Source organism: Papio anubis, chromosome 2 (genome assembly GCF_008728515.1).
Source record: "Papio anubis isolate 15944 chromosome 2, Panubis1.0, whole genome shotgun sequence".
NCBI classification, from domain to species: domain Eukaryota; kingdom Metazoa; phylum Chordata; class Mammalia; order Primates; family Cercopithecidae; genus Papio; species Papio anubis.
In genome coordinates this window covers 88,024,547-88,042,545 of record NC_044977.1, presented here as the reverse complement: position 1 = coordinate 88,042,545, position 17,999 = coordinate 88,024,547, and the positions used below count along the sequence as shown (strand labels likewise).

Here is a 17,999-nt window from a genome sequence, read left to right as displayed (position 1 = left end):
CCTTTTACACAGGGTGCTGGCCAGCTGTTGGCTCCCAGCAGCCCCACTGATCAAGACTGGGGACAGGTCTCCTGCAGCTGCCTCGAGGGTTACCGTGGGGATGGCATCCGGACCTGCGAGCTCCTGGACCCCTGCTCTAAGGTCAGGCACCTGGTCCCGCCCTCCTTCGCTGAGGAGAAGGAGAGGGGACTGAGGCAGGAACCTGCCCTCCTCACCTCCAGCAGGGTCCTAAGGGCCTCTGCAGGGTGGGCTATGCTCCCCTGAAGCTCGAGTTTGATCAGTAGCAAATGGAATCTGGGGGGCTGAGCAGGGGCCTTCATGGCCTCTTTCACAGGGCTGAGTGGGATAGAGAAGTCCTGGAAGCCGCTGATACCTTCCTCTCCTGTCCCTGCCTCAGAACAATGGAGGTTGCAGCCCATATGCCACCTGCAAAAGCACAGGGGATGGCCAGAGGACGTGTACCTGCGACACAGCCAACACCGTGGGGGACGGCCTCACCTGCCGTGCCCGAGTCGGCCTGGTAATGATGCCCAAGTCAGACCCCTGATCTGGTCTTGGCTGTGCCCCATGGGCCTGACCCGTGGTCTTGGCAAAGCCCCGATTTGATCCTGATCCTGGCCCTGACCATGACACTGAGCCTGACCTCTGACTGTACCTGGGCCTGGCCCCAGCTATGACCCATGAAACCAGCCCTGACCCCAACTCAGACCCCGCGGCTTTCCTTTCCTCATGTCTGCCTTGGCTAGACCTTGGGCTGCAGGTGCTGGGACAGGCACCAGGCCCTGAATGGGGGCTGCCCCAAATCTGAGCTGACCCTCGCCCCCCCAGGAGCTCCTGAGGGATAAGCATGCCTCATTCTTCAGCCTCCGCCTCCTGGTGAGTGGCCAGCTTGGGCCTCTGTGACCTGCAAGTCCCACCCGTCTCTGGGCTTCTGTTCCCATCTGGTCAGGGGGTTGGCTGGTTTGTTCTCTCTGAGTCCAAGTCTTCCCCAGGAGATCCATGGAGGCCTCAGGCTTCTCCCCTCCCACTCACGCTGTTGCTGCCTCCCTCAGGAATACAAGGAGCTCAAGGGCGATGGGCCTTTCACCATCTTCGTGCCGCACGCAGATCTAATGAGCAACCTGTCGCAGGTATGCAGCCCCCAGAGCGACGCTGGGCAGGGCTGGGCGCTCTGGTGGTGGCCCTGCTTGGGCTGAGGCAACAGTCAGGGACCCCACTCCTCTCGCGACTCCACCCCAGGATGAGCTGGCCCGGATTCGCGCTCATCGCCAGCTGGTGTTTCGCTACCATGTGGTTGGCTGCCGGCGGCTGCGGAGCGAGGACCTGCTGGAGCAGGGGTACGCCACAGCGCTCTCGGGGCACCCACTGCGCTTCAGCGAGAGGGAGGTGAGCCCCGGCTCTGGCCTGCCCCGCCCCTGCGCGCCTGTGCCCGAGCCCCACGCAGTCACCACCCTCACCTCCCCCAACCAGGAGGGCCTCGCAGAGACAGAGCTGAGTCCAGCCCCAGACCCCGCCCGCGACCTGGTCCTGGCCCACTGCCGTGGGCCTGTCCTGCCCAGCGCCCTTGCGTCCTTCTGAGGACTGAGTCCCGCCCCCTGCCCTGACTCCGCCCCAGACCCCGCCCACCTCTTGTCCTGGTCCCGAACCCGGGACTGCCTGCACCCTAAGACTCGCCCAACCCAGGCTCCGCCCACACCTCAGGCCCTGACAGCTTCCAAGCACCCCACCCATCTGCTTTATCAGCCCTGTGCCCCGCCCCCAGGGCAGCATATACCTCAATGACTTCGCGCGTGTAGTGAGCAGCGACCATGAGGCCGTTAATGGCATCCTGCATTTCATCGACCGTGTCCTGCTGCCCCCCGACGCGCTGCATTGGGAGCCGGATGATGAACCCATCCCAAGGGTATGACAGGCAGGGGCCTGGGAGGTGGAAGGCAGGCAGCTGGGGGCCTGGGATCCTCCCTTCTCACCTGGCCTAGCTGTTTATGAGAGCCTTTCCTCAGAGAAATGTCACTGCTGCTGCCCAGGGCTTCGGTTACAAGATCTTCAGTGGTCTCCTGAAGGTACTGCTCCCGTGTGGGCCTGTCATTGTGGACACATATGCACATGGAAGTGTGTGCAAGTGTGTATGCGTACCTGTGCGTGCATGCCCACCTGTGTGCCCACTGTCCCATGTGAGCCTGTGTGAACTCACGTGTGCACAAGCCACATCTGTGTGCATGAGCACCCCAGGGTGAGCACATGGGTGTGCTTATGTGTGCCCGCATTTCTGATAGCAGTGTGCACAGTTGAGATGTGTGCACACACATTCCTGCCTGGGATGGTCACAGATGAGAGTGGGTGAGTGTGGAGCCCCTTCCTGCTCTGTGGCATAGCTCCCTGCCTTTGCTCACTAGTCTCTGACTGGGCTGCAACTGCCACACCTTTGCTGCACCCCACCAGGTGGCCAGCCTCCTGCCCCTGCTTCGAGAGGCATCCCATAGGCCCTTCACAATGCTGTGGCCCACAGACGCCGCCTTTCGAGCCCTGCCTCCGGATCGCCAGGCCTGGCTGTACCATGAGGACCACCGTGACAAGCTAGCAGCCATTCTGCGGGGCCACATGATCCGCAATGTCGAGGTGGGTACAGCCTCCAACTTTGGTCCTCACTGTCTGCAGCTCACCCTGCCTCTCCACCTCCAATCATGATTCCACCTGCTCAGGCCTTGGCATCTGACCTTCCCAACCTGGGCCCACTTCGAACCATGCATGGGACCCCCATCTCTTTCTCCTGCAGCCGAACGCGGCCCGTGAGTCTGGGGAGAGGGCTTGGATGAGGGGAGTAGGAGGCAGGGGCCCTGGCAGTGGAGTTGGAGTGCACCTGTGACCCCCGCATACCTCACATTCTCTCCTTGCAGGGTGAGCTCATGGTGGGTGAGGATGATGCCCGCATTGTGCAGCGGCACTTGCCCTTTGAGGGTGGCCTGGCCTATGGCATCGACCAGCTGCTGGAGCCACCTGGCCTTGGTGCTCGCTGTGACCACTTTGAGACCCGGCCCCTGCGACTGGTGAGGGAGGCCAGAGGCAGACGGGTAGAAGCCCACCCCTGTGGTGTCCGTCCATCTGACTTTGCTGTGTTGGCTTCCCTCCCTTCCAGAACACTTGCAGCATCTGTGGGCTGGAGCCACCCTGTCCTGAGGGGTCACAGGAGCAGGTACAGGGCTAGGGGCTGAGTGGGGGTGGTGGGGTGGGGGCAGGCAGAGCCCAAGGACCACCAAACTCAGAACCACCCAACTGCGGCCTGACTCCTTTGGCCCAGGGCAGCCCTGAGGCCTGCTGGCGCTTGTACCCGAAGTTCTGGACATCCCCTCCGCTGCGCTCTTTGGGATTACACAGCGTCTGGGTCCAGCACAGCCTTTGGGCTAGGCCCCAAGGCCTGGGCAGGGGCTGCCACCGCAATTGTGTCACCACCACCTGGAAGCCCAGCTGCTGCCCTGGTCACTATGGCAGTGAGTGCCAAGGTGAGCATTGCAGACACTGTTGACTGGCTCCTCTGTTCCCCAAGAGAGCCAAGGCACAGCTCTGGCCATTGTCCCTGAGAGGGTGTTGGGGCATCCAGGGCTGGGGAGCTCTGGGTGGTGAGTAGATTTTACTAGCGGGAGTGCTGGGAGAGGCAGGGTGGGAGTGTGGACGGTGCAGAACCTGGGGAGGAGTGCTGGGGGGTCTGGATGCTCTCCAGGACACAGGCCTGGAGGGATCTTAGCAGTGTGGGGACATGGGTCGGGGACAGATGGCAGGGCTAGGCTGGAGGTACATGTATGGGGGTCCTGGTGAGAGCCCCTGGCCCCACCTCACTTCTCCTACCCCATCCCCAGCTTGCCCTGGCGGCCCCAGCAGCCCTTGTAGTGACCGTGGCATGTGCATGGACGGCATGAGTGGCAGTGGGCAGTGTCTGTGCCGTTCAGGTTTTGCTGGGACAGCCTGTGAACTCTGTGCACCGGGTGCCTTTGGGCCCCATTGTCAAGGTGGGCCGTCCCTGCCTGCCCCACGGCCCGATTCCTTTGGCCCTTGTGGGCCAATCTTTATCTTCCTGCCTGTCCCTCTCCCCAGCCTGCCGCTGCACTGTGCATGGCCGCTGTGATGAGGGCCTTGGGGGCTCTGGCTCCTGCTTCTGTGATGAAGGCTGGACTGGGTCACACTGTGAGGTGCAACTGGGTGAGTAGCCCCGTGCTTGTGCCCACCCTGCACACTTGTGTACATGTGCACACATCAGTAAAGGCACCAAGGGTGGGTGGAATGGGCAGAGGCCAGTAAGGCAACTACTAACCTGGTTCTGGGGGCTGGGCCCTCGGGGACAGAGCTGCAGCCTGTGTGTACCCCACCCTGTGCACCCAAGGCTGTGTGCCGTGCAGGCAACAGCTGCGAGTGCAGCCTGGGCTACGAAGGGGATGGCCGCGTGTGTACAGGTAAGCAGGTGGGCGGGGACATGGAGGTGGGAGGCCTCCACTCCCCTGCAGTCACTGGATCCAACCACTGCCTCCCTGCCCTCAGTGGCAGACCTGTGCCAGGACGGGCATGGTGGCTGCAGTGAGCACGCCAACTGCAGCCAGGTAGGAACAGCGGTCACTTGTACCTGCCTGCCTGACTATGAGGGTGATGGATGGAGCTGCCGGGCCCGCAACCCCTGCACAGATGGCCACCGCGGGGGCTGCAGCGAGCATGCCGACTGCTTGAGCACCGGCCTGGTGAGCAGGTTGGGGAGCCGAGCAGCCAGGGTGGGGAGGCCTGGCAGACCTTCCGACCTCTGAGGGCGGAAGGGCGCCCACTGCTCTCCCCAACCCCAGAACACACGGCGCTGTGAGTGCCACGCAGGCTACGTAGGCGATGGACTGCAGTGTCTGGAGGAGTTGGAACCGCCTGTGGACCGCTGCCTGGGCCGGCCACCACCCTGCCACTCAGATGCCGTGTGCACTGATCTGCATTTCCAGGGTGTGTCCCCTGCCCACTCCCAGTACCCATTTCATTCCTCAGAGCTGGCCAGCTGACCATGCACCCCTCTATTCTGCAGAGAAACGGGCTGGTGTCTTCCACCTCCAGGCCACCAGCGGCCCTTATGGTCTGAACTTTTCGGAGGCTGAGGCGGCATGCAAAGCCCAGGGAGCCGTCCTTGCTTCATTCCCTCAACTCTCTGCTGCCCAGCAGGTGTGTGGGGCCCAGAAGTTGGGGCCAAGTGTTGGGGGAGGCCTTGACTGGGTCTTGGGTCTCAGCATCCCCTCCTGTTCCTACAGCTGGGCTTCCACCTGTGCCTCATGGGCTGGCTGGCCAACGGCTCTGCTGCCCACCCTGTGGTTTTCCCTGTGGCAGACTGTGGCAATGGTCGGGTGGGCATAGTCAGCCTGGGTGCCCGCAAGAACCTCTCGGAGCGCTGGGATGCCTACTGCTTCCGCGTGCAAGGTGCGTCCACCCCACCAAACCCTACTTCCCTGGCTCTGCCCCTTCCCACCAATCCACTGTGCCACTGACCTGCCTTTCCTGCAGATGTGGCCTGCCGATGCCGAGATGGCTTCGTGGGTGATGGGATCAGCACATGCAATGGGAAGCTGTTGGATGTGCTGGCTGCCACTGCCAACTTCTCCACCTTCTATGGGGTGTGTGGGGCCCAGCCTTGGGGGTGGAGGGTGCTGGGATCCCCGAGGAGGGAGCCTGCTCACAGTTCTGTCTTTCCACCATGCCAGATGCTACTGGGCTATGCCAATGCCACCCAGCGGGGTCTCGACTTCCTGGACTTCCTGGATGATGAACTCACGTATAAGACACTCTTTGTCCCTGTCAATGAAGGCTTTGTGGACAACATGGTAACCAGCAGGGGTGTGGGCAGAGCAGAGGCCGAATTGGCCATCTCCATCTGGCCCAGGCCAACAGGCCTTGCTCTGCCCACAGACGCTGAGTGGCCCAGACTTGGAGCTGCACGCCTCCAACGCCACCCTCCTAAGTGCCAACGCCAGCCAGGGGAAGTTGCTTCCAGCCCACTCAGGCCTCAGCCTCATCATCAGTGATGCAGGCCCTGACAACAGTTCCTGGGCCCCTGTGGTGAGTCTGGCAGCTGTCCCACCCTGTTGGCCCTGGCCCTTGCTCACCATGGGCTTGACTCTGGTCTCCCTGCAGGCCCCGGGGACAGTTGTGGTTAGCCATGTCATCGTGTGGGACATCATGGCCTTCAATGGCATCATCCATGCTCTGGCCAGCCCCCTCCTGGCACCCCCACAGCCTGTAAGTTGGGGATTGGGGAGGCAGAGCCCTTCCTGGCATCCCCACAACCTGTGAGCCTGGGGAAGGTGGTGGGACAGATCCCGCCAGGTCAGTACTCTCCCTGTTTGCAGCAGGCAGTGCTGGCGCCCAAAGCCCCACCTGTGGCGGCAGGTGTGGGGGCTGTGCTTGCTGCTGGAGCACTGCTTGGCTTGGTGGCTGGAGCTCTCTACCTCCGTGCCCAAGGCAAGCCCACGGGCTTTGGCTTCTCTGCCTTCCAGGTAGGGCTGGGTTGGGGCTGCCATGGCGGATCCTTGGATCTCGCTCAAGGTGCCTTGCCACTCACCCCTCTGCTGCTCCCAGGCGGAAGAGGATGCTGCTGACGACTTCTCACCGTGGCAAGAAGGGACCAACCCCACCCTGGTCTCTGTCCCCAACCCTGTCTTTGGCAGTGACACCTTTTGTGAACCTTTCCATGTGAGCATGGAAGTGTGGCGGATGTGGGATGGGCCCAGGCCCCGGTCACGCCCGCCACCAACAGCCCTGCTCTCCTAGGACTCACTCCTGGAGGAGGACTTCCCTGACACCCAGAGGATCCTCACAGTCAAGTGATGAGACTGGGGCTGAAAGCAGAGGCACGCGTAGGGAGAAGACCACTTTTATTGCTTGTCTGGGTGGACGCCCAGGGTGGACAGGGCGGGAGGGGCTGGGGGCCTGTCCCGGACAATAAAGGCGCCCTCAGCGGATGTGGGCCATGTCGCCAAGGAAGGGGGTCTTCATGCAGCCAGTGCAGAGCTGGTCCATCCAGAGAGGCGCCTCGTGCTGCAGCGGCGTGCGGCGCGGGTAGAAGGTGAAGTCCACGCGGTAGTTGAGCAGGCAGCTGAGGGAGGCCATGTAGAGGTCAGAGAAGCGCACGAGGCGCCTCGAGAAGTAGGTGGGGTTGTGGAAGGTGCGGAAGATGCTGCCGAACTGCGCGTTGAACAGGGCCTTGGTGATGCACCTGGCAAGGGAGACACGATGCACTTGAGGGGTAGGCCTGGGGTGGTGGCTTGGCCGGGACTCCTGCCCTGGCCCCACCTGCTCACCTCAGCTCCTGCCGTTCTTTCATCCAGGCAGCTAGCACCTGCCTCGACTCCGCGTCCTGATAGGTCTGGGGACACAAGGTGTGCATTGGGTGCATGCACCCAGGCGGCTACTGCCCTGGCCCTCCCACAGCCACCTCGGCCCACACCTGCATGCGCTCCAGCAGCCCCGTGAGTGCTTGCTGCCACGTCAGCGAGTGCATGTACTGCTCTGTGTTGATGATGCGGATCTCACGCTCCAGCTCAGGGATGATGGCACCCGTGCGCCAGCCGTGCCGCAGCATGAGATCCTGGTGGGTGGGGCGGCGGAACTGGGCTCAGCACCAGTTGCGGGGGTGGGGGTGGGGTTTCCTGGCCCTCCCCGCCTGCAGCCCAGCTCTGCCTCCCTCACCGCCAGGTCACTATAGAGGTGGTCCCCAAAGTAGAGCACGCGGGGGCCACGCCATTCCGTCAAGCGCAGGAAGTCAAACAGGTTTCCCTAGGGAGAGGAGGGGAACGCTGCTGAGCCAAGTGTGCCTTGTCCTCCACCAGTCCTCCCTCCCAAATCCCCAGAGGCAGCCCAAATCCAGCCGGATGCCAGCTGCCCTTTCCCGTGGCCTTGCTGCTCCCTCCCTGGGCCCTGGTCCTTGTCACTTTCCCCTCCTACTTGGGAAGGGGATTCTGCCTGCTGCAGGAAGGTGCCCTATAGGCCTGGCATGGTGCCCATGCCTTGAGGCCCTGCTCCCTGTGGTCTCACACATACCCCAGACTAGGGATTGAATCCCTGTTTGTAAGGAAGAAACTGCAGGGAAGGCTCTGCAGCCCTGAAGTCCTCGCTGGCCTCCCCTGCCTCAGTGCAGAGGGACCTGGCAGACCAATGGCAGACCTCACCAGGGCCACCAGCATCTTGGAGCCGGAGAAAGATGGAGATACTTAGCCAGGCCCACATGTAACTGGGGAAGCTCACAGGGCGGCAGAAACTGAGAGGCCCAGAGCAGGAATCACTGGAGTAGTGCTGAGGCAGCAGCCACCAGGGCAGGAGTCCACACCCCAAAAGCGAGAGGAACTGACACCCAGCAAGCACAGTTCTTGGAGCAGTCTGTGCATCCAAAGCCTCAGAAGTGGAAGCGCTGGGGGAAACAGGTGGTATGGGAGAAGCCAATTGCTGAACTAAGTTCAAGTGGAGGGGCAGAGGCCCGGTCAGGCCATAGACCAAGAGAGAGAGTCTCAAGGGGCAGGAGACTGAAAGACTCCTAGTAACAGGCAGGATCCAACACACAGTGTAAGGCAGCTTCAGAATATTGGGCATAAAGAACTGCCTGAAAGCTGCCAGGGAAGAAAGTCATGTGTTTCCCATAAAGGTGCATGACCCTCTTCAGCTGACGCTGGATGCCAAGACAGGGGAGAGCAGCCCCCTCAGAGCTGATGGGACACACCTGGGCCCGAGGGCTGTGGAGAGTTTGGGTGCAGAAGGGTGGCAGGAAGAGCAGTGGGCAGGGCTGAGAGGGTGGGAGTGTTTCCTGCAGGCCAGGCCTCGGCTTTGGCCACCCCCACACTGCTCCCCTGGCCAGCTGCTGGCTTCCCCCTGCCCCAGCCCCAAGGCCTTTAGAACCCCTAGCCTGAAGAAGCCCAGCTCAGCCAGGATTTCTGCATTCCAGCCAGGGCGAAACCTTAATCACGCCTGCTCATAGATACCCAGTCCCACCTCAACACCAGTCCCTCTCATTTTCCTAGCCAGGCAGGAAGGAGGAGTTTCTCTAGAGCACCCAATGAGCTGTCCCCAACCAGACTTGTTCTGGCTGCAGCAGAGTGCTCAGCCCCAAGAAATGACATCATTTATCAGGCATTTCATGATCTCTGACCATTCTTGTTTTTTGAAGACAGGGTCTCGCATTGTTGCCCAGGCTAGAGTGCAGTGGTGTGATCACAGCTCACTGCAGCCTCGAACTCCTGGGTTCAAGTGATCCTCTCACTTCAGCCTCTGGAGACCAAAGGTGCATGCCCTAATTTTTTCTATTTTTAGTAGAGACGGGGTTTTGCCATGTTGGCCAGGCTGGTCTCAAACTCCTGAGCTCAATAAGCTATCCTGTAGCCTCGGCCTCCCAAACTGCTGGGATTACAGGCATGAGCCACCGCACCTGGCCCACTGGCCATTCTGAGGGCTTTATATCACAGCTTCAGTAGAGAGTATTACACCTCTTTTGCAGACAAGGGAAGCAAGGCACAGAGGTCAGGCAACCAGGCCAGACTCCCTCTGCTGAGTAGTGGAGTTTGGAATTCAAAGCCAGGCAGCTTGACCCAGAGGTCAAGCTCTCGAGGCCACCCAGACCTGCTCCCTGCCAGCCATTGCCTGTGTGAGGCTGCTCAGGGCCGAGGAGCTGTGCTGCTTCCTCAGAGGCTGCCTCTGCACAGCCTGGAGCCCTAGCTAGGCCCCATGCCCCCACCACGTGCTGCTTTCCCCCAGATGGCCCTTACCTGCCGATAGATCTTGCCCTTTTCCAAGCGGGTGATCCGGTCCCACTGAAGTGAGCCCTTCTCATCGAGTTTTCTGAAAGGCCTGGGGTGCAGGTAAAGGGCTTGACTTCCAGTCTGTGGCTGGGCCATGGGCCGGGCAACCCCCATCCCTCCTTCATAAAGGCCCACCTGCTCAAGTGGACCCATGCCAGCAAGGGGGTGTTCACACCCCAAGCACACTGGGCAGTGGACAAACGCCAGGTTGGCCTCCTGCTTCAATCCCCTCACTGGGGGGAGGCCTCTATTCCCCTTCCCTGACCCTGTGACCCCCACCATGCCCATACTTGCGCCGGTCAGTGAAGAAGCTGGGCTTGTCTGCCTGGACAATGACCACATCGAAGAGCTGGCGCCAATCGGGACCCACCATGTGCCGCATCCCCTTGTCTCTGTGCGGAGGAGGTTCCGGTGGCAAGTAGTCTGAGGGCAGCTCTGTGCCTGCCCTCCCCACCCAGAGCCCTGGCCCTGCTGTCCCTCCGTCCACAGGGGCTGGACTCACACGAAGCTGAAAGGACTGTTGGTGATGAGGAACAGCTGTTTCCCATGGGCCACCAGGCGGCTTAGGACGGCAAACGTCTCGTCCCCTCTCAGGATGTACTTCTCTAATGGGGCAGATGGGTCTGTGAGGGCCAGCTCTGCCACCTGCTCAGGCTGGCCACGGCAGGGCTTCTATCCACCCTTACCCATGTCCTGCTCGATCCACTGGTACATGAGGCCCTTCACATGCACGTCTCGGATGGCGTCCTGGGGGCGGTGGAGGACAATGAGGGTGCAGCAGGGCCCAGGCAGGCCTGTCCTGCTGTGGCTGGACTTAGCTTTCCCTGCCATCTGAGGGCAAGCCCAGCATCCTCACCGTCACATCCTTGTAGAGGTGCGCTTGGTCAAACTCCAGGCTGTGGCCCAGGAAGTAGTCCACCACGCAGGACAGCAGAGCCATCTCCGGCAGTGAGAAAATGTCCATGAACTGCTTAATGGAGGGACCCTGGGGAGGGGGCCATTGTTTCAGACACCCTTTGAGGCCCCACCCACTTCAGTGCTGGAGATGAGGGCTCCAAATCTGCCTTGGGACTTGGGCACATGTCCATGGGGCAAGTTGGCTGCTGGGATATGGAGTACCTTGCCATAGAAGCCACTCATCTGGTATAGTGGGATGTGCTGGGTGCCCCCATACAGCTCAATCACTTCCTCATCTGGCACAGGCTGGAGGCCCCTGAGCAGGCCCAAGATACCATCAGTCCAAGGTAGTCCTGAGCCAGAACAGCAGTGTAGGGTGGGGCAGGGGTGGGGTCGGGGCAGAGCCAACTGACCTGTAGGCTGTCCCCAGCTGCACATAGTGGAAGGCGTCAATCTTCATCAAAAGGCTCTGGGGGCATCAGGGAGGCAGGACAGACGGTGAGGAGGCAGTTTCACCACGGCCCCAAGCCAGCCTCTTTCAGCCCATACCAGAACCCCAGCTGGATGGTATTAAGGGGTAATGACCATACCAAGAGGACGCCAAGGAGGGAGCCCCTATACAGGTCCAGCCACTCACCTTCTGAATGTCATAGTGGAGGCCACGGATGGCAAAGCTGGGGTTGTAGTCATACTTCCGAATCCCCTCTGGGTACTGCCGGGGGAAAGCGGCCAGGCCTAAGCCAATAACCCTGCCAGACCTGCTGGCTGGTGGCCACCCCAGGCGGTCAATCCAGCCACCTGCCCAGGGCAGCGGCCAGTCAAGAGGGCCAGGGAAGCCCTACGACTCAGCCCTGAGCTTAGGCCAAGGTGGGTTTGGCTGGCCTCCACGCCCTGGGTGTGTTGGTGGCAAGGACCCCCGTCTCACCTTGTAGTGCTCGATCAGGATGTCACGGGCGGCGCTGAAGATCTCGGGGTGCAGTGCGTCTGCATACTGGGCCAGGGTGTAGTCGTAGTCAAAGCCGTAGACCTCAACGTCACGCAGGCTGATCTCGTTGTTGGCGTAGATGGCTGCTGGGTTCAGGAGACTGCAGACCTCGGGGGGCAGGAGGTCTAGAGGAAGGAGATGCAGGGAGGCAGTGATGGGGACGATGATCCCTGCGGCAGCTATGGCTCCTGAGCACTCTGTGGGGGACTAGCCCTGTGAGCCTCAGAAACACCCCACAATGGTTCCTCTTATTCCAGTGCTGCAGATGCTCAAACAGGCCCAGAGAGAAGTCACTTGCCCAGGGTCACGTGGTTAGGGTAAGGCAGAGCCCCTGGCTGGAGCTCCTCCCCATGGTTACACCTGCCTGCATTACACTATCTCCTGCAGCCCACCAGGTGTACTGAGTCTGTGATACTCCAGGCCTTCATCACTAAGCCCCATCAGACACAGGGCCATGCTAGAACCTTGGCAGCAGTCACTTAACTCCTCACTGCCTAGCCCCAGAACAGCTGCTTTTGGGATGCTCTACAGTGCAAATCCTCCCACTTGCTCAAAACCCATGCAGGAATATCACTGTCTGGGCCGCCTACAATTCAGTGGCTCCTCTGCTTCTCTCAGGGGTCCTGCCCTGCCCCCTGGCCTCATCTCTCAGCCTCCCTGGGATTATGTGTGAGGATAGCGTGTGGGCACTGAGGACTCCAACCCAGAGTGGCTGGCTCTGTATGGCCAGACTAGGGAGCTGAGGCCATGGATGCTGACTTTTCTACCTTTCTCAGAGCTGGGACTGGGGCTCAGGAACATTAGTGGGAGGGGGCGTCCCTCTGCTGATCGGGCTGCCAGCTCTGTGCACCTCCCATAGCCCAGGGAGAGTGAGGCCCCTCTAATCAGATTTCAGCTACCCGCCAGCCCATATAATGACATTTGCTGGCTCTAGCCAGGGAACATTGCTAATTACGACAGGCAGGACGTGATGTCAGGTTCTGGGCCATTATCCGGGCTGCTCCTTCTGGGGATGTGGTCATGGGCACCCCAAGTCCCTGGCTGCTCCCAGGAGGGTGCAGTTGGCTTTGAGGCCCACAGCAGGGTGCTGAGCAGGGCACTGTGCAGCATGGGTTCTGGGGTCCCAAGGAGGCAGACGAGGCTGAGAGGCCCCACGTTACCTGCCCTGGTTTCCCTGTGTGTACAATGGGGAAAGTGGAAGGGAAAGGAAAAGAAAGGAGATGTGCTAGGAAGGCCACATGCAATGAGGTCAACCAGACAAGACCATGATAGAGGGAGCTCTCATGGCTATGACTTCAGGAAGGTCACCTCACCTCTTGAGCCTCAGTTTCCTAGTTTCTAAAAGGGTAGGAAAAATTGTACCAAGTGGGGCATGGTGGCACACACCTATAGTCCTAGCTACTCAGGAGGCTGAGGCGAGAGGATTGCTTGAAACCCAGTAGTTCAAGACCAGTCTAAGCCATATAGCGATACCCTGTCTCTGTGAAAACATTTTTAAAAAGAAAAAAAATGTACCAACCTACAGAATTACTAAGAGGGTCATATGGAAGGTGCTACTCTGTGCAGCAATCTCACTCTGCACCCGCACATATACAGGATTAAATGGGTGATATGTTTCCTGAGCCTATGAGCATCCTGTCCCCAATTTCCTAGTGTCCCTCCAGAAGCAGGGGCTGCAGGGAGAAGGGAGCAGGCAGGACTAGATGCACAGGGCACTGCCTTGCAGGGACCCCAGCTGTAAGACTCCAGGGGATCCCTGTCTCAGCCACAACCCCAGTGCCGATCACAAAGCAGGAGCTGCCAGGCCAGAGGGCCAGGGAAGCCCCACAGTGTGCCTGGCAGCTGCTGCACTCAACAGGCAGACACCTTATTGATGTGCTCTGTGCCCAGAGCACCTGCCTCAGAGGCACTCTGGGAACACAGGGCTCCATCCCCACCCCTTTCCTTTGGAGCCAAGTTCAGGGTGTGGGTGGGGGATCAGGTGTGGCTGCTTCCCCGGGCCAGTACAGAGTGGCTGCTCCAAAGATCCGTGGGTGTAGACAGGAGCCCTCACTTGGACAGTTGACTGCAACGCTCTAGGGAGCTGCTTCTGAGCCACGCCTCAAGGCCTAGGGTTCTGGTGTCACTAGGACCCTGGGCCTTGCCCTTCCCATGGCTCTGAGTTCCCAGGTACCAACTGTGACTGTGACTCTTGGTGCAGAAGACCTCGGAGGGTCTGCTTGCCAGTGCAGCCTCTTGCTGGCAGAGTCCTGGCCTTCACCTCTGCCCTTAAGGATGTTCCCAGGGGCCCAGGGGCAGACAGTCCTCCCAAGAACAAAGCAGGATGGGGAAAGAGCCACAGGGCCTGGCGGCCTGGCCTGATTTCTAGACTAGAAAATTCTTGGCTCTGGGGCGACAGCGGCCTGTTCCCTTCCATAGGTGGTGTGGGTTGGGGGGCAGCTGAGGGTGTGTCCCACCCAGCATGTCCAGCAATTGCCCTCCTTTCTCCTCAGCCCTAGCTCCCACACCTGCCCATGGTTCCAGCTCCCAGGGCCAACTGCTCCCTAGCAGCCATGACACTTGTGGATGTCTTAGAGGCTTGTCTCCTTCAATCCTCACTCTCACCCTGTGAGGCAGTCTCACTTATTCCCCCATCGTCCGGAGGAAGAAACTGTGGCTCAGGGAGGTGAAGTCACTTGCTCGAAACCACCCAGTAACAGGCACCAGGTTTGAGATCACCATTCAAGTCACCCCACCTGCATTAATCACTCTGCCTCTCAGCCTAGCCTCCCACTGTCACCACACTGAGGCCAGGCGGGTGGGGGCTGGTGGACTGAGGGACGTGCTGCGATGCTGTTAGCCCATAGGCATTAGCCCAAAGCAGACCTTTAGCCCAAAGGTGTGAAGCTGGCTCCTGTGGTGCTCACCATGGGATCTTGGTGGAAATGACTTTGCTCGTTGTATGACAAGAGGAGCTTAGAGGGCTGTGAGGCTCCAAAGATGCAGACAGGCCCAGGAGGACAATGTCCAGTAGATCCCCGTGCTCCTCCCTGAAACCTCCAAGGCAGGCCTCTCAGGATACTCACAGGGTCTTCTCCAGGCCCAGAGCAAAGACTTCATAAATAACACTGGGCAGCCTCTCCACAGACACAAACTCAACCCGGGACCTCGAGGGTGGACAGATGCCCAAGGCTTCAAAATGACCATTCCTCAGGGGCCTTTACCATTCTGCCTTCACTGGTCAAGAAGTGATTCTCAGCCACCCCACAAAGCCGGAGTGAAAACCCTTGTCTAGCCAGTTGGAATCTTCCAGACAGGGCCACTTTGTCTTATCAGACAATGAAAGCTACGTCACCCCTGGGGGTTCCTCCGGAAGCTCCCCTGCCCCACTTGGCCTGGTTCCAGTCATCACCCAACCCTGGGACAGAGAGGCCCCAGGACTCCGTTTCATGCTTGAGAGAGGGTGAGGCTTGCCTGGGGCCACCCAGCTGCTCAGTGATAGGGTCACGACCCAAACCACATCTGTCTGCTGCAGAAGCAGGGCCCCACTAGAGGCAGGAAGACAAGCAGTCAGATGTCCAGCACTCTCAGCTCTGGGGCCTCACTAGTGAGCCCTAGCCGGCCCCCTCTAAGAAGGGGCCTCAGCCTCCTCAAGCCATTTCTCAGGGGGAGAGAGCAGGGACAGGGAGGTTAAGTGCCCTTTGCAGCTCTAGTCTGGGCTACAGGGGGCGGGGTGACTTGGTTTCTCCCAGTCTTCGCTTCCCGTGCTGAGAGGGGGCCGGACCTCCAGGGCGACATCGAGGTGTGTCTGGGAAGTCCAACCGGTGTCCCCTTTGGTCCGGCCCTCCCCAGGAGCCCGTTCCGCCCGGCGCCGCTCGCTGGCTTTGTCCACAGCACTCTCCCGCCCCAACTAAGGGCTGGCCGAGAACAAGGGGTTGGGGGCGTTTCCGCCGCGGCCTCACGTTGGGCGGGACCCCGAAGGAAGACGGCGGGGGCCCAGCACTCCGGCAGCCGCTCAAGGCGCCCCGAACTCCCCAGACCGAGCCGGGGAACAAACCTCCCGCCCGCCCCCGGGCGTCGGGGCGCCCCAGAGGCCCCCGGGATGAACGGCCGGAACTTCTTGCGAAAAGCAGCCTGGCCCTTGGGCTCCGCGGCCCCGGCGAGCCCCACTGGGTGCTTCCCCGGAGGAGCGGCGCCCTGGGGCTCGGTCCGTCAGTCAGTCCACGCGGAAGACACCCTGGCGCACGTCCCGCCCCAGCTCACCCACCGTGCACCAGTCTCCTCATGTCCTGGTAGCGAGCCCATAGGTGCGCGCTGAGGTCGGCGCCGCCTGCGGGTGTCTGGGCGGGCGCGGAGCGCGGGGCGCCGGGGCAGTGGGCGCCGGGACCCGGGGGGCCGCAGCCAGGGCAGGAGGGCGAGGACGAGGCAGTTCGCGGCCCGCCGTGGCCTCCGCACAGCAGCCAGCGCCGAGCGACCGCCCGCAGCCCCGCACCCGCCATGCCCACCGCGCGCCGCCGGCCTCCGCCGCCCGCCGCCCGCCGCCCGCCGCCGCCGCCCGCCGCCCGCCGCCCGCCGCGCGCTCCGACTGCCGCCGCCGCCACGGCGTGGCCTCGTGCTCCTCACGGCGGCCGGCCAATGGGTGCGTCGCGCGGAGCCCGGCCTGCCAATGGGCGCGCCCCTCGGCCCGTGGGGCGGAGGCCCCGGACCCGGCGGGGCCGGGCCGGGCCGGGTCTGGCCGGCCCGAGCGGGGCGGGCTCCCCAGCCCCCTCCCCCAGTCTCCCGCGCGGGGCGGGAGGACTGCGCGCCCCCCTTCGGCCGTCACGCCGGCGATGGCGGCGCCCTTCCCTGGCCCCAGCCCTGGATGTCAGAGGGCCTAAGCGCGGCCGTCACCGGGGCTTTCCCGGACGGCCGGGCGCCGGCAGGGGCAGGCGAGCGCGACGTGTACCCACCCCACCCCGCCCGGCGTCCCCAGGTCCTCACCGCCCTCCACGGCCAGGGGCTCAGCCGCCCCTGCCCTGCGCCTCTGGATGCTTTTGACCCCAGATTCTCCGCCTCTCCCCCCAGTCCTGGTGCGCTCCTTTCCGGGGTCTTGGTCCCCAGTCTCCGGGCTCGGACTGACTGACCACTGACCAGAGCCCAGGCCAGTCCACTCACTGGTCTAACAAAAAAAGAGCCTTTCCCGCGCTCCCCGGTGCCAGGCCCACGCTGGGGGAGGCCGAGAGGCCTGCAGGGCAGCCGACGTCCACTAAGGCAGACTCTTCTCCCGCTAGGGTGACCCCTTCTAACTCAACCAGGTGACTGGGCCGTGCGCTGCAGGGTTGTGGGCCACGGTCACTGCGCCTGCTTGTTTCTGACCTCGGTAAGTGGCCACACTCACCCGTCAACCCCCGGTTTCCCGACGCAGGCCCCTCGTGAGATGCTGTGGTCTTTTCTAGCAATGTCGCCAGGCTTTCCAACAAAATTCCTCTTTCCTGCGCAGAACCGCTCTCCACTCGCATTTCTTCTGCTCAGATCCGTATTCCGAGCCCGCACCAGGCTGTGTGCCGGGTCCGGAGGAGGCCGACCCAGCACCCGTGGGCCCTGTCGAAGGGGTGCCAGCTGGGCACGCGTTGTTTTCTGAGGTGGCCTCGCTGTCTTTCAGGGTGTGTGTACATTCGAAACTCCACTGAACCTTGATTGAAGACCTAGTGTGGCAGTCCATGGCCTGGGGACTGGTAAGGATTGAGGCCATAGGATGGGCTTGAGTGTGGCGGTGCCCCCAGGGCCCCACTGAACTAGTGGGTGTGCTGGGAACCTGGCCACACGTGAACCTCTCCAGACGAGGGGATGCTCTGCAGCGTCCAGCCGTCAAAACCTCCTGTAGAAATGGGAGCGAGCATCAAGCCTGTGTGTGTGCATGCTTGGGTGGAGTCAACCCGGAGAAGAAAGAGGCTTCCGGGCTGGCCCTCCAAAGCCGGTTGTACAGGCGGCAGCTCAGGCTACTCACTGCGGGCCCTATGACCCTTTCTGGGGCGCTGCTTGCTCTCTCCAGTCTGCTTTTGTATATTTTGTGGCCATATCACCAAATCGTCTCATTGGTTCTAAGCTTTCATTTACTTAGATTGTCTAATAGTTGTCTCCCTTCTCAAAGCTGTTCCTGCAGTTTTTATTTTAGTTCTAGGTAATGGGGTGACAGCCCCCTTCAGTTATCTTCAGCAAGCACAGCAGCATGAGAGGACGCAATGACAAGTGAAGTCTCTTAAGTCAGAGCCCTGCTTCTATCTGGCATAGCCTCTTAGTCAATTAAGAGAATACATGTAAAGAATACACCTTCAGACTGGGCGCGGTGGCTCATGCCTGTAATT

The 17,999-nt window shown here is 61.3% G+C and overlaps 2 protein-coding genes across 4 annotated transcripts in view; one reads left to right on the top strand and one right to left on the bottom strand.

The window, feature by feature from the left end:
- Nucleotides 1-6,993, top strand: part of STAB1 (stabilin 1) — a 29,535-nt gene extending 22,542 nt beyond the window's left edge. The window contains 26 exon segments of the mRNA XM_003894305.5: nt 67-141; nt 398-520; nt 829-876; nt 1,053-1,130; nt 1,240-1,386; nt 1,763-1,903; nt 2,004-2,063; nt 2,443-2,619; nt 2,703-2,789; nt 2,898-3,047; nt 3,137-3,193; nt 3,299-3,500; nt 3,855-4,004; nt 4,090-4,194; nt 4,338-4,445; nt 4,531-4,724; nt 4,824-4,968; nt 5,048-5,181; nt 5,268-5,433; nt 5,518-5,627; nt 5,715-5,834; nt 5,920-6,069; nt 6,145-6,249; nt 6,360-6,506; nt 6,589-6,702; nt 6,781-6,993. Of these exon segments, the coding sequence (XP_003894354.2) occupies nt 67-141; nt 398-520; nt 829-876; nt 1,053-1,130; nt 1,240-1,386; nt 1,763-1,903; nt 2,004-2,063; nt 2,443-2,619; nt 2,703-2,789; nt 2,898-3,047; nt 3,137-3,193; nt 3,299-3,500; nt 3,855-4,004; nt 4,090-4,194; nt 4,338-4,445; nt 4,531-4,724; nt 4,824-4,968; nt 5,048-5,181; nt 5,268-5,433; nt 5,518-5,627; nt 5,715-5,834; nt 5,920-6,069; nt 6,145-6,249; nt 6,360-6,506; nt 6,589-6,702; nt 6,781-6,837 (3,150 nt within the window). The 3' untranslated portion in view covers nt 6,838-6,993.
- On the bottom strand, nt 6,868-17,562 carry NT5DC2 (5'-nucleotidase domain containing 2). 3 transcript variants are annotated; one of them, XM_003894310.4, is made up of 14 exons: nt 17,033-17,562; nt 11,617-11,801; nt 11,329-11,403; nt 11,105-11,160; nt 10,914-11,007; nt 10,651-10,779; nt 10,481-10,541; nt 10,297-10,399; nt 10,085-10,186; nt 9,762-9,843; nt 7,699-7,785; nt 7,457-7,597; nt 7,311-7,375; nt 6,868-7,225 (listed from the first exon to the last, which is right to left on the bottom strand). In XM_003894310.4, exons 1-14 carry the CDS (start codon nt 17,151-17,153, stop codon nt 6,964-6,966), a joined length of 1,563 nt encoding a protein of 520 aa, XP_003894359.1. In that variant the 5' UTR covers nt 17,154-17,562; the 3' UTR covers nt 6,868-6,963. The 3 variants fall into 3 exon arrangements, with proteins under 3 accessions (XP_003894359.1, XP_003894360.1, XP_009198862.2); XM_003894311.4 differs by lacking the exon at nt 17,033-17,562 and adding an exon at nt 15,923-16,292; XM_009200598.4 differs by lacking the exon at nt 17,033-17,562 and adding an exon at nt 14,742-15,578.
- Between the last annotated feature and the right edge of the window lie 437 nt (nt 17,563-17,999).

Excerpts from the sequence above, each read along its gene's own strand:
- NT5DC2 (XM_003894311.4), bottom strand. The coding sequence starts at position 16,154 with ATGGCGGGTGCGGGGCTGCGGGCGGTCGCTCGGCGCTGGCTGCTGTGC. Across the intron at positions 7,786-9,761 it reads AGGGCAAGATCTATCGGCAG|GGAAACCTGTTTGACTTCCT; the intron begins GTAAGGGCCATC and ends TCCTCTCCCTAG. Across the intron at positions 7,376-7,456 it reads GGCTGCTGGAGCGCATGCAG|ACCTATCAGGACGCGGAGTC; the intron begins GTGTGGGCCGAG and ends TTGTGTCCCCAG.